The sequence below is a fragment of the Fringilla coelebs genome (genome assembly GCF_963513975.1).
Source record: "Fringilla coelebs genome assembly, chromosome: 1".
Lineage (NCBI taxonomy): Eukaryota > Metazoa > Chordata > Aves > Passeriformes > Fringillidae > Fringilla > Fringilla coelebs.
This window is the reverse complement of record NC_140028.1, coordinates 119,063,145-119,077,292: the sequence shown is the minus strand read 5'-3', so window position 1 is coordinate 119,077,292 and position 14,148 is coordinate 119,063,145. Positions and strand designations below refer to the sequence as shown.

Here is a 14,148-nt window from a genome sequence, read left to right as displayed (position 1 = left end):
CAGTATATTATGTAAGTTCTTAATGGCAGATGGGGTTTAGTAGTGAAGACTGATTTTTGTTTTACTTAATGTGACTTTTGGTAATTTTCCTCTTGAAAAAAAGATTTTTCAATCCTTGGGTCACCATGGCTTTTTATTTCTTCCTGAGAGGGCTGTTACTTACATGTGTCTAAACAAAATCGTGCTAAAAAAAATTACTGACTTTCCTGACTGATTGTGTGAAATGCTGGCAGTGCTGCATGGCAGCAAACACTTCACTTCTCTTGCGGCAATATCACAATTACAAATTTTGCAGTTACATGGGAACTGCTGGGATTATCCCTCATCTTCTCCTTCTCAGTTTTTCAGCTCGAAAATAATTTGCCCTGCAAAGCCTATCTAAGCAGACTATATAGAGAACAGTAAGAGTGGTTATGAATCCACAAATGGTGGGAATCTCCAGTAGAGAAGAGAACCAGTAGAAGACAGTCTGTTAAAAAAAACCCTACACTTAAAAATGTCTGTAAGATCTTTTTGCCACATGACTCCATGATTTTAATCTGTAAATACAGCTGTAATTTTATTTGATTCCATTAATAATCAGAGATTTGACCAAATGAGACAGATAAGAATTTGTATTTTTCCTTCTTGTTTAAATATGGTTTCTAAATTGGACTGTCAGAGGCATACAAAGATGTTTTATCTTTCAACTCCTTTTTTTTTTTAAATCTCATTCTGTTCCAAGACTAAAATAACAACAACCCACCAACTAAAAAAACAACAATCCAATAAACTAAAACTAACTAAAATCCAATCAGAGGCCAAAAATCTACCTAAACCTCCATATGTGTCTACTGGAGCTATAGTACCTAAAAATTGTTGATCAAATCAGTCTTCCATATAATGCACTAAACAATTAAATTATTACTAGGAGTATTCCAACAAGCACAGCATTAAAAATGCTAAAATAAATAAAAAAGAAGTCACACAGGCTCTCTGTGGAAGAAAAATAATTTTGAATAATTTTGTTACCTCATCCCAAAAGACCACAAAATAGTGGTGTTTGAGTAGAAAGGAAACAAACCATTCCTTGAATTGTTGTGAGTGTAGAAGGAAATACAAAGTCTCTCCTTTTGGTCTCCTGGAACAGAACACATGGCACATGGCTACAATGAAGAGAACATTCAGGTTTCTGGGATCTGACCTGCTTGGAGAACCATTATGTACCTGCTTGTCCACAAGAGGTGAGGAGTTAAATGGCATTGGGTATCAGAGCTCAGGGAACATGTGCCTTGAACAGGCATCAAGAACAAATGTACACTGAGATCAGCGGGAGAGGACTATGGTCAAACCGTGCTTCCTGACATGCTGGCATCATTCATCAATGGAGCAGAAGAAATTATGAAAAAAGAGGAGATAATTCTCTCTCTTGCAGTTCTGGGCCTCATGTGCATCCTCATTATTGTCACCAGGTTGAGGAGGCCAGCACACACCTTTCTGCATGAATGAGCTTCCGTTTGGGTGTTTTCTGTGGGAAGGGCTGTGCTTCTCCATTATTCTGCTCATTCTTTTTATGTGGCACAAGCATGACCTACAGCTACCCTTAACTTTACCAAGAGAAAGGAGATATGGAATAAAACTGATTTTGGGTAACTTAAGAAGAGTGAAAAGCCATCATTTTCAGTGTTGCTTAAAGCTCAGTTAGAAGCACCCAACCAACACATCTTAAACAATGGTTAAAAGCCTGTGGATCTAGAGCAAGCCTCCTTCACCAGCCAGCTCTGTGGCTTCTCAGTAGTTAAGACACATAGATTTTGTCCTACAGATGCTTAGCAGTTTAGTTCAGACAGGGGAGTTTGAATTAAGTGATTTGATACTTCACAAGCAGCCTTCCAGGAAGTGGAAAAGAAATGGCCAGTTCCTGGGCTGTGCCTTCTGCAGCATAGATGAGGTGAAACATGGAGAGCTCCTGCTTGGCTCATTTAACTTCAAGTCACTTTGCCTTTGCGACAGACTCTAGCAAAGAGAACATGAATTCCCTCTTAGATCCATTTTCAGTACTCACATAATCTTGTAAAAACCAGGAAGTGCTGCTAGGCATCTTTATTTCCAGAAGGCACAGAACTGTGGCAATTAGTACTGTTATGGGACTAAATGCACTCTCATGTAAATCTGTGTTACCAATGTATTTAGGAACTTCCCCTTGCAAAACATTTTCCTTCTTTGCCTGTACTCCTACTGAGACCTGGCTCGCTAATTTTTGTCACCTGCTTAAAACACAAATGTCATTAAGAAAAAGCAAGACCATCAGATGAATGGTGAGGAGATGTAGGCAGAGCACAGAAATGCAGATGTGACTTGCTTGGCATCCCACAGGACTGTTTCACATCCCTGTGATGTATCACACTTCCTTTCCTCTCCAGTCCACTTGAGAAATGATACAGTTGAACAGGAACAGTGCATACCATTTACATTTCAGCTAATAGAACTTTTTTTTTTTAAAATGTTTGATACTTCTTAACTTCTGGTTAACTCTACTTATTCACCAGTTTCTGTCTCAGCTTTAAGACTAATCTGGTACTTCCTAGTAAGCTCCTGAAACCATAGAGAATACTTGGTTCCCTTCACTGACATCCTGTTCAGTCTGTTACTAAAATAAGAAGAGGTGACGTCTGAACAAAAATGTAATAATTAATAAATTGAGCATTTCATAAAAACACCAGAATTACATTTGTTCAGGATATCACTAGGATTATTATATATTAAATAGCATAATTTGTACCTCTTTTTAAAATGCCTTTTACTATCGCTATGGATTAAAGTATATGTTAAGATCTAGAAATCAATTTTTCCCCTTACCATTTTATTTCTTAGGGTTGATTTCTGTGTAACAAGTGCTGAATTACTTTTTTTGTGGATAATTTCACATGATAAATGGGGAGATCTGAAGTTCTAGTAGCTCATAAGAAGGTGAATAAATTACTGTTCGATTAGACTAAAAGATATTGCTGCAAAGTACTTGTAACAAGATAATTGCAAGTGCCAGAGCTGAGAGTAGCGCTCAACACTGGCAGCAGCTTAGTTAAACATGTGGTTAATGATGTTATAGGAAGAATGGGTATGTAAAATATTCAACTCTACTAGCAGTAAATATTCATTTTATGTGACAGCAATAGTGACTTGCTGAGACTGATATTTGACATACAAAACTCCTATAATTATTTTAATATCTTTACTTCCCAATGATTTTAATGATATGACAAAGATTTTAGGTGTTTGCTGAAACAGCACTACTGTCATTTACTATCAGTCAAACAAAATGTCATTCTAACTCATACCACTTCAAATGTCTGAGTAGTTTTAATACCCATTAAACTACTGTTGTAGAGTGTGTTCTTTTCAGGTTCTATACTTACCGACTAAAACTGACAAACACCTATATGATAAACATTTGTTAGAACATACAATGCAGAAAAGTAGATAAGTTGGGATTTTGCCATAAGAAGAAAGCAGCTTTATAAAACCCTGAGTATAAAAATAGAAAAACAGCGTATGACTCTGTACCTTTAAATTAGTTTATGAAAAAACAGGTAGTGCCTCATGGAGTTGATTGCTCAGTACTTTTCATTACAGGTTTCTTCAAACTCCTTAAAACATTGCCAAGTTTTGAACCATTCAGGATGGAGTTTTCCTGCCCTAGGCAGGAGTATTTTGGAAAGCTGCTTCCACAATTCAATCACTCCTGAACAATATTCCATAAAAAGGAAGTTTCCTTGCCTAACATTAACCTGTATTTCACAAGTTGGCGTTTTCTGTTTGGTGGTGTTTTGTTTCGGTTTGTTCATTTTTTTTTTTTTTTTTTAAATATAGTGCTTTTGGAACAGGAACCTGAAGTTCTGCAGAATGATCATTTTGCTGTTCCAGGAGGTGCCTTTGATTAGCTTCTAAGATTTGTTCAAATTTGTCCCCCATATAGAGCATGTTCTCAAGTTACGGCTTGTCAGCTGAGCTGTGGTAACTGACTCTGCGTACATTCCTCATTTGCTGAGTGGAATATGCTAATTCAAACCACCTTTAGAGGAGTTCATATTAAAGAGCTGTTCTTCACAGTGACAGCACACAGGCAGGCATCAGCTCAACTTGAAAGCAGCAACTTTGCAGGCAGAGGAGTGTCTCTTTTACTATCAACATCCCACAGTTTAAATCAAGAAAGAACTTGGCAATTACATTTTCTTAATGTCCCTTCTCTGCTCAGTGTTCTCAGGCTGAAGGCATCGACACATTTTCTTCTCTGTGAACTGCTCAACCACCAGGGATTAAAGTGAGCATAGAACAAAACAAAGCTGCATCTCAGTGCTCCTTTTCATATCCCCATTCAGAGATCAGAGGGGTCACCATAGAACAGAGAGAAGGTTGGTAACAGGCAAAAGAAAAATGGAAATAGAGAAGTAAAGAGCTGGAAGAGGGAGGAGAGCAACAGAATCTGAAGATGGCGAGTAAAACAGATGTTGGGCATGGGGAAAAGCAATAATATGTGACACATATTGCAGCAGATTTCAACCTCAGAGGAACCGTTGACATTATTCTGTACTCATTCTCCCCCCCCACAGGACTCCAACTCATTTCAAGAGTCTTTCCTCTGGCCCTGAGACTCATATCAGGAACCCAAAACCTCTCTGGCTCTGCTGTCAGCGAAAACCAAGGTAACCACCTGTCAAAGCATTTGTCACCACCATCTGTGGGGCAGACACACACAAACTGCTGCCACAAGCTGCCTGTCTCTTTAAGTGGTAGAGGTCTGTCCAAGTATGTATGTGGCAGGTAAAGCTATTGATCTGAATAAAGTGGTGGTCCTGTTCATCTTGCTTTTAGGATGTTTTTTTTCCCATAACTGAGTATTACTACAGAGGTAGCCAGCGGATTTGGGCCCTCTTGTCCTTGACCGGCACCTGAATTCTCCATTGCCATTTACATTTTGGCCGCATTGAGAAAACTGGAGAAAAACCTCACTGCAATCCCAGGAAAACCCATTGATCAGCCACAGTGCCAGCTGCATGTCTGTGAGAAGTGTGAGTACATAAATTGTACGATAAAACCTCAATGAGAGATGCAGAGCTGTTTCCTGTGCTTAAATCTTTTTGTCATGGCCTTAAAAACTGCTGTGTTTGTGTATGCTAAAGCCCTTCCTGTGAGACAGAAATAACTGCAATTATTAATTTAGTCATCTGTGCAGTTTATAATTCCAGGACATTTAGAGGTAAGGCACTTTGCACTCGCTATGCAATTTCCAAAGATAACATCTGACAAAACGAAGGCTTACAGTGACAGCATCATTGAGCTTTATCCTAAGGAGTTAAATGAGTTCAAAACCTATCATCAGTCACTGATAGGATTCGCTTCTCTTTGCCTAAATCCTGCATAAAGTGCCAGTGAATTGTTAAAAGCTGAAGATGATAATTAGACAGCCTAATATAAACCTGCAAAAGAATGGTATTATTAGGAGTAAAGTGCTGTATTATTGCAATTTGTAAAGTAGTTCCCGATTTTGGCAGTATGTGTTGTATTACTCTCTCCTCTCTTAATGGAATATCGGAGAAAAACCAAACTGAGCAAGTCATTGCAGATTCTGAGACCCTCAAAACACTGAGCTTTCCTCATGAGACATTCCAGGCTTAGGTGCTAAAACACGGCATCAGAATTAAGTCATACCTCCTGGCATGAATCAGCTGCTAAATCCAGTTCAGTCGTATATCTTTGATACAAATCCCTCCTGGATAACTGCAGTGTGGAGTAAAGTGCCAAAGGAACCTCCAGACCCAGGTGCTAGAGGCACTGCTGAGGAGCATTAGGCTAAGAGTAAAAAAAAAAACCAGAAAAGGAGGCAGTGAAGTAGTTACAGGGTGGAACAATAACTTTGGCACCGGCAAGCATCCCAAACGACGACTCAGAGACACTGCCAACTAGATGCAGAATGTTTAAATGTTCAAAAAGCAATGATACACTCTTATTATATCAGTTAAGATTCTTTGTGACTGCGCGGCTCCATCGCCGCTGGGGTTCCGCCGCGGCATCAAACCCTGCCCGGCGGACCACGGGCGCACCTGGGCAGGTGGACAGCGGTGCACCCTCGCAGGGCTGCAGCTCGAGACGGAGCTTTCCCTCCCGTCTCGGGCCCCGCGTTACTCCTTAAACATTTTCTAGATAAAGAAACTCAAGCAAACAAAAATACCCGAAAGAGTTCGGGGCTGCAGGACCCGAGTCCCAAGTGAGCGCGGGCCAGTCACCCAGCAGAGGCTGCTCGCCTGCCGGAGCTCGGCACGGCCAGGAGACCGGTTTCCCCTGGCAGCCGCCGCCCCGGCCCGGCTGCGCCCCTTCCCGCCCGGGCATCGGTGCCGGAGCCCGCGGCTGCCCGGGACGCGGGGGGCGGGCCGCCGCTGCCAGGCTGACTCACCCCGGCTCCGCTCCGCTCCGCTCCTCCCCGCACCCCGCGGAGGCGGGACCGCCCGAGGCCGCGCCCCCGCCCCGCGCTCCCGGCCCCCCCCCCCGCCCGGCACGGACCGCAATGATTTAGAAGTTCAGGAATCCCACGTGACGTCACGGAGGGTGATGTAATGCTTCTCTAAATAGAACGTATTGTAACCGTCCCTCAGTCCAACGTGGTTCCTCCGGCCGCGCTGCCGGTCCCGTCCCCGCCGCGCCGGGCGGTAAGTTCCTAAAAATACGGGGCTGCCCCGGGAAGGCGCCCGGCGCGGCGCGCGGCGCGCCCCGCAGCGCGCCCCGCACGGAGCCGAGCGCATCAGCAGCGCCGGGTGCGCGGCTGGGGAAGGGGCAGCCTGCGGCTGCAGGGGCTCTGCCCTCCGCCACCGCATCTGCTCCGGAGGCGGCAGCGCCGGTCTCCGTCGCGGTCGCGGGGTCCCGCCGCTCCCGCGTCCCCGCCGTGCTCGGGGAGAGGGGCGTGAGCGACCCCGCGTCCCGCGGAGGGCAGGGCAGGGCAGAGCGGCGGGGGCGGGAGCGCGCGGTCGCCGAGACGCGGGGAAGCCGGACTCCCCGTCCGCACTTCAGGGAGTTTGGGAAGTCTGAGCGCTGCTTCCCGGGACGGGCTGGGATGGGATGAGATGCGGCGGCTGCCGCGGAGCGCAAGCAGCACCCCGCTGGCGCTGCCCCGAGCGGAGCGAGCGGGTGGGCAGCTCACGGCGGAGCGAACGAGGAGTCCCCGCGCCCGCGGCGGGCTGGACGGCTCCCGGCGATGACAGCTCGGCGGCGCGCTGCCCCGCCATCCTCTCTCCCCGCCGCCCCCAAAACTTCTGGATAAGTTTCGCGGCGGCGGCCGTGCTTCCCAGCGAGCCGGGAGCAGCCGGCGGTGGCCGCGGAGCGGTGCGCGGGGTGGTGCGCGGCCGCTCTCCCCGCGAGACACCCCGGGTGCCGGGCTGCTGCCGGCCCTTACGTCATGCTGCGGGCCGGTGCGGGGCTGATGCTCCGCTTCTGATGCCCTCGGGTGCGGGGAGGGGGCGAGTGTTGACAAGGTCCCCTCTCTGGAGTCTTCGTCTCCCTTTACAGCCCCTCTACCCCGCTCATCATCCCCCCCGCCCCCAGTTCCGCGTCCGCCCGCTGCTGTCCTCTCTTACAGGGGTCTCTCTCTCCCCAGCGAAGTTTTCAGGACGATAAGAGCTGCAGGAGTGTAAGGGGAATACTTGCTAAACTCTGCCTCCTCTATTATTTATGTCCCAGCATGGTGAGTGATCCTTCATCTCCAGGGCTCAATATAAGCTTTATAATTGGAAAGAGAGAGGTAGTTTCAGAGATGGGGGTAGGAATAAAGGAAAATGAAATGTCCATATGTTGTTTGGTTTTTCTTTTTTCCTTTTTTTTTAAATCCAGACTGATATGAGAAGTGACTTAAGCAGCAAGATTAGAAGATTTCCATATATTATCAGTACGAAACAGTGCTTAGCTAGATGAAATTGAAGCTTGAACAGAAGAATAAGAATTACTTTGAAGCATCTTACTAGAGCTTTTCTTAAGACTGCAGTTTTTAAAGAAAGATTCACCCGCTGGTGTGCACCAGACTTTCCTTGTCTGCCCATTTGGACAAGCAGCACTGCATCAAGGAACAGTGGTGTAGGAAAACTTTCTTGTAAGAGATATGTAGGGATAATCCAGAAACTGGACTGAAAGAAAACTGAGAGGTAGAAAGTGAGAGCTGAATGCAAAAACGTAGGGTAATTTGTGGGAATTTTGCTGAAGGCGGAATGCTTCCATAAAGGTACTGTTTATTTTCAGTATAAAAGTGTACAGTGGTGAAAGTCCCTGCTCAGTGTTTTGTAACTTTCATGTGGCGAATGAGGTTGTCGGTATCAAAAGCTTGAAATTCTTAATAAAAAATGGCTAAACTCCTTATTTGTGACTCCTTAATCCTAAAGGGAGCTGTACAGGTCGCAAAGCACTAGGGAAAAGTGTGATTAATGATCAGTGATTAGTGATAAGTGATTAGTGGTTTTATTCAAACTGTTACCTCTGACCAGAAGCACACATCAGAGGATTAACAGGCTCTTTAGATAAATGCTCATTAGTGGAAGGGGGAAAGCAAAGATAATAGGCATGCACACAGGGACAACTTTCTAGGAAAATCATTCCTGTCTCTGGCATAATAAGCTCTATTAGCAGAAAGGCTCTTTAATTTAAAAGTTGCTTTTATCTTGTAAATCAAAGATAGATGTAGAAGTTTGCTGCGCTATTATAGCCTAAATTTTCCCATATCAACTAGATGTGGATTATCTCAGTAGTGATATTTTATTAAAAAAAACCCCACACCACAATTGAATCTGTAAGAAACTGAACATTCCCAAGGGCTAAAGCCCTGCATCCCGAGGCATCTGCTCCCAAAGCCTGCTGCTGGCAGCTGACTAGATGGCGCAGTCCTGTTGTGAGTGAATGTACACTTCTGGGTTATGAACTTAGCAAGTAGCAGCTTGCTAGGTGTCCTTCAACACTTACAACAACGTTGATTCTGTGCTGGGTTGGAGGCTAGACAGTGCTATGGGTTTGTAGTCACATTTTCCACTTCAGTTAATCTAGGGAGTTAAAGGCTGCTGGAAAAATTAGTCTTATTTACTGAAAGAGATGGTGAGAGAAAGAAGAAGAGAATGAAAGAGGGGCAGATAGCTACAGCCCGGGACATAACTCTTGATTGCACTGTTTTGTGCTGCTTAAATGAAGTACAGTTCTGATGGTCCTAATTAATGAAGCCTGAAAGCTCTTTGGGAGTTTTTCCCCCAGCTATAACTGGCAAAGTGAATGTTTTTCTTTCTTTTAAATAAGTCACTAAAAAGAAGGAACAGTTGGTGTGGTGGTTGAACAAAACAACTTGGACCTGACTGTGCTTTACAGATTATGGTAAGGAGCCTGTTTTTATGATAACTAACCAGGGATTTTTCATTACTCTTAATTATATATGGCTTGGGAAGAAGTGGCATCCACTGCTGTCGATAGACTTGGGGGTTTCCTTTGTTCCAATAGCTAGCATGGGATTTATGTTTGGTTTCAACTGTGGAGATCATCAAAGTTTCAAAACTTTAAAAGAAACACTTGAGTGAAACAGGAAATAGAAATAATGAATTTATGGCATGAAAAAGAAATGGCTGTAGTCTCCTATTGTTACATCTTTAATTGGAGACTCTTAGGAATAGTTGGGCTAATGTTTAAAATCAAAAAGTTTTGTAGTAGCATATAAAAAAGGTAATAAGCGCTGTCTGCCAGTTGTGAATATTGGATGGCATTTTTCCAGGATTTAAAATTGCAATATTTTTAAAAGTTTACACATTTATAACAAGAGGAAACCTTTCCCCCTTCCAAAACACCCATTTATAGTTTCAGCTTCAATTTATCACACTCTTCTTCTGCTAATTTAACCCAGGGAATGTAAGGGGAAAGAAACCATGTATATACATTTAAAGAGAAGATAGAAGCGAGATTGTACATGTAATTTTATTTATATCACCACTTAGCAGAATGACTTACACAGATAAAGAGTAATAGGTGCTTTTTAAATTTGATATTCACTTCCTCACACTGAGAATCTAAAATGTGCTGCACTCACATTTATCCTGTTCACTGCCGAGGAATCTTCTGTGAAAGATCGTTGCTGTGAGAGCTAGAGTTCACTCTGGAGTTGATAAGAGAGAGGTATCTCCCCGTGCCGTCAGAAGGCAGCTCTTACATACTAAACCTTTCAACTCTGTGTGGGCAGAATCTCTCTGAGCTCAGTAAGGCTTGCAGGATGATTTGAAACTGGGTTATTAACTTGTCTCCTTGTGGCCCCCTCTAAAAACCTGTCTCTGTGCTCCTAATCAGGGTATGAGGATCTTAAATATTAGAATTCTCGCAAGGTTGTTGTTGCTTTTAAAACATTTTTTTTAGTCAAGGGCTTTTCCTCTACTTTTTGTCCTCCCGTGTCTCTAATTTCTGTCATTAGTTAACTTTCTGGATTTCCTGTAAACCTGTTGCTTTGATGGTTTATACCTACGTCTATGTATTATTAGCTTTAATTTTAACTCCAGCGACCGTCTTTCTTATAAACTCTCTATTATGAGAAAACCATTTCAGGACAAGATTTTGCAATAAAAGAAGAACAAAACTGTTTTCACTTCAAACATTTAAAAATTATTATTAAGGACCATATGATTTATTAACTGGAACAAACTGTTTTTTTTCTCAAGGCCCGCGAACACTGATTTTTCTTGTAACTTATTGCAGGAATACTCTACTCTACGCAGTTGCTGGAAAAGCAGATGTATAAATCAGTTCTGCTTCACAGGTCTAGGTGATTCTTTTGCTTTGATTCTGTTTTTGTTATCTCATGCTAATCAAATTAATAGGCAGACATACATAACTAAGCCAGCCTTTTTGGCTTAATCTCTCATGTGTAAACTTTCATTGATACAAATACATAGGAGTCTCAGTGGAAATATTTAAAATACTTTGAGACTCTGTCAGTCCTAAGTACTAACTTCAGGGCCTATCAGAGAGCTTGGTAGGTCACTCTGCAATATCTCAAACAATTTCTGTTGATTTGTCCTCTCTTCATGCTGCAAGCTATTCAACCCCTGTTCCCCCCTCCTCTATCCCCAACCCCCTATTTCTTGGTAAATTATCTCAGCAAATGATAATGCTCCAGAGCTTTTAGGGCTCTAGCCTTAAAAAAGAACTTTTAGGGCTTTTGCATTTCTCTGCCTTGAGAAATGATCGAAGTTGATCACAAATTTAAAGCAACAGTTTAGAATAAGAGCTATGAAAACATATTTTTTCTTCTACCAAAAGTCATATTACTATGCTAATTTACAATTCTGAAGGTGTAGTATTCTTGGCCACAGACAAAACAGTGATCTCAGACAATATGTTATCATGCTGGATTTTAACTTTAACTATGTTACAGCATTAAGTACAGAAATTAACTTCTATAGACTTGACATATAAAAACAAAATCCTGTTATGAAAATATTTTTGTTTGGTTACATATACAATCAAATAAATTATTTAAATAGTCTCAGGTATACATAACAAGCACAACATAACATACATAAAATTATTGTTTTGGATATGTGATGAAAATACTTGTTGAAGTAGATAAGCTCTTGTGTTTTTTTACATCCGTGGAGCTCTTGTGTTAGTTTGTGCATTGATTGTTTTGCTCCTGTTATGGCTCAGGTTGATAGGGCAACATTGATATTCTAAAATAATACTTAATCTACTATTTTTCATAAAGGTGTTATTTTAGTGTGTAATTAAAATTACCGAGAGTCAGCATTTCTTTACTAGCTGTTGCATGGGAAATGCAGGTGTTGTTTGCCCTTAGAGAGTTAGGAAAGGGTTGGTTGCACTGGTTTGTAGGTTTTTAGGTTGTGATATCAAATGCTATTTCATAAACACTAGAGATTTTCCAAGGATTTTGCTGAAGGCTGTAGGATTTTCAAAGTAAAACATTGAAAGCTTACAACAATTTCCTTAGCTTAAAAGATGTTTTGCTTTTGGTTCTTGTTTCCGCCTTATACTTTTTTGAGAATTTGTTCAAGAAGCCGGTCCCACACACTTCTCCAGAATAAATGCCTTGAAACATTGTCACCAGCAGTGTTTGTGTAGGTGTGTGGTTTTAATAATCTCTTCCTTTGAGACAGCTCATGTCACTGTTGTGCCGCCCTGCCACGTAAAGTGATTTTAAGGCGTTGGGGTGAAGCCCTGCTTGTCCAGAAGTCTCCGCTTTGTGGGTGATAAAAATGGTAACATCTTTAGAAGAAGCCAGAAGGAATGAAATTTGAATTTAATTGGGGAAAAAAACCTTGTAAATCCTCACTTACCTTTGCCAGCTGATTCTGCTTTTCTTTAGCTCTGAATGTTTTCATTGCTCTTACTGGGGTACTGAGACCTCTGCTAGCTTAGGAATTGGGCATGGTTTGACCTCACCTGCAGCTTTCTACCACACATAAACTCTACAATAGTTCCTGCAGCCTTTTTAACCTTTGTAGGGTTTTATCAAGCAGCTTGCTTTTCTCTCATCTCAGCTTCTTTCCTTCCTAAGGGCCTTGTCTTTGTGTGCCACCACTTAACCACACCATTTCAATGCAGTTGAAATGTCTGGTTCCAATCTCTGTATGTTTTTGTATTTTAATGGCTTTTGTCCAGGGATGTACTGAGTTCAAACTAGTCATCCCTAAATACACTGCCTAAAGTTAATACTTTAGAGATATGTAATTAATTTGGCTGATATTTCCTCATTTAGAGGAAGCTGCCTTTTTTCCTGTTTACTTTGTGGGCTTGTGCCTTTAGTTACTCTCTCATTGCGTGTAAGGCAGCATTGTTCAACACCACCTTTTTCTGGGTTGTTTGCAAGTACCCAGAAACTAATTTATGTTTTCAAGGAAATCAGCCTGGACCAGGGGCTCCTCGATCGAACTCCTGAGGGTTTTTTTCCCCTGCTGGTCTAATGTAAGGAATGCTAGTTAATATGCTCAACACAGGGGGCTCTGTAGCATAATAAACAGAATCTGAGATTGGATTTGGGATGCGTAGTATAGAGCAGCTGTAACAGTAAGCAATTAATTGAGATGTTAGTGTATTGTACTCCCTCTCTCTTTTTTTTCCCTTTCTGTCTTTTAAATCTTCCAGTTCTGGAGTGCAGAAAATACTACCTGTAGAGTAATATTCTGCCTAAGTAAATGCTCCAAGATATGGATGAAGATATTAGTAGGTCACTTGGTCATGCACTGATGCTGCAAACCAGCTGCCAGTAATTCAGTCACGGCTGAACTAGTTTGCAATCATTCCCAGTCCAAATATTCCTCTCATTTAACTTTCCAGAAAACCTTTATTCAACAGCAATGCTCTGTTATTAGGTACAGAGCTTTAAATTATGAATGGTCTCAAGTTGCCAGAAGAGGTTTAACTTGCATATTAGGAAAAATTTCTTCACTGAAAGGGTTGTCAAGCATTGGAATAGGCTGTCCTGGGAAATGGTTGAATCACCATCCCTAGAGGTAATTGTAATTACAAGATGTGTAGATGTGGCAGTAGGGGACATGGTTTTGTAGCAGATTTGGTAGTGTTGGGGTAATGGCTCAACTTGATGATCTTAAGGACTTTTCTAACTTCAACAGTTCCATGATTCTGTAATAGTAAATCATACCTCCATAGGTACTACTCTGAATTAACTTTAGGAAATTGGTTTGGTTACATCTGCTTTTGGTTCTGGTCAAGTCAGTGAATGAGTTTATCACAATTCTTTTTTAGGTGCCCAGCAGGAACTCCAAAGGTGACCTGGTACTGTCTGTGTTAGAAATTTGGGCTTGCCAGTATCTTACTTATAGGAAACTTCTTTTCTCAGGATGATTGTAAAAACTAAAAGTGAAGCAATGGAGTAGAAACAGATCATCAATTGCTTTGTTCAGGGCTAGCTTTTCCTACCTATTGTTTAGCTTCATTACTGAATGAATGCTTTAGGAAGAAATTTTGGTTAAGGGTTTGTGATAATTTCAATCACGACATCAACTTCATTTTTTGTAACTTAAAAAAAACCTTATTTTGCTGTCAATGATTTGGGCAGGGGGGAATGGCATTTGCATATTTTTCTTAAGGGTTGAAGAGATCAAGATCAACATCTGTAGAGACTTCCATAATTTT

General features: G+C 42.1%; 1 protein-coding gene across 1 annotated transcript in view; it reads left to right on the top strand.

Moving 5' to 3' along the window:
- Positions 1-7,668: 7,668 nt before the first annotated feature.
- CREB5 (cAMP responsive element binding protein 5) overlaps positions 7,669-14,148 on the top strand; it is a gene marked incomplete at both ends in the record, with an annotated part of 250,314 nt that continues 243,834 nt past the window's right edge. The window contains one exon of the mRNA XM_084226765.1: positions 7,669-7,711. Coding sequence (XP_084082891.1) covers positions 7,709-7,711 — 3 coding nt within the window. The remainder of the gene's footprint in view (positions 7,712-14,148) is intronic.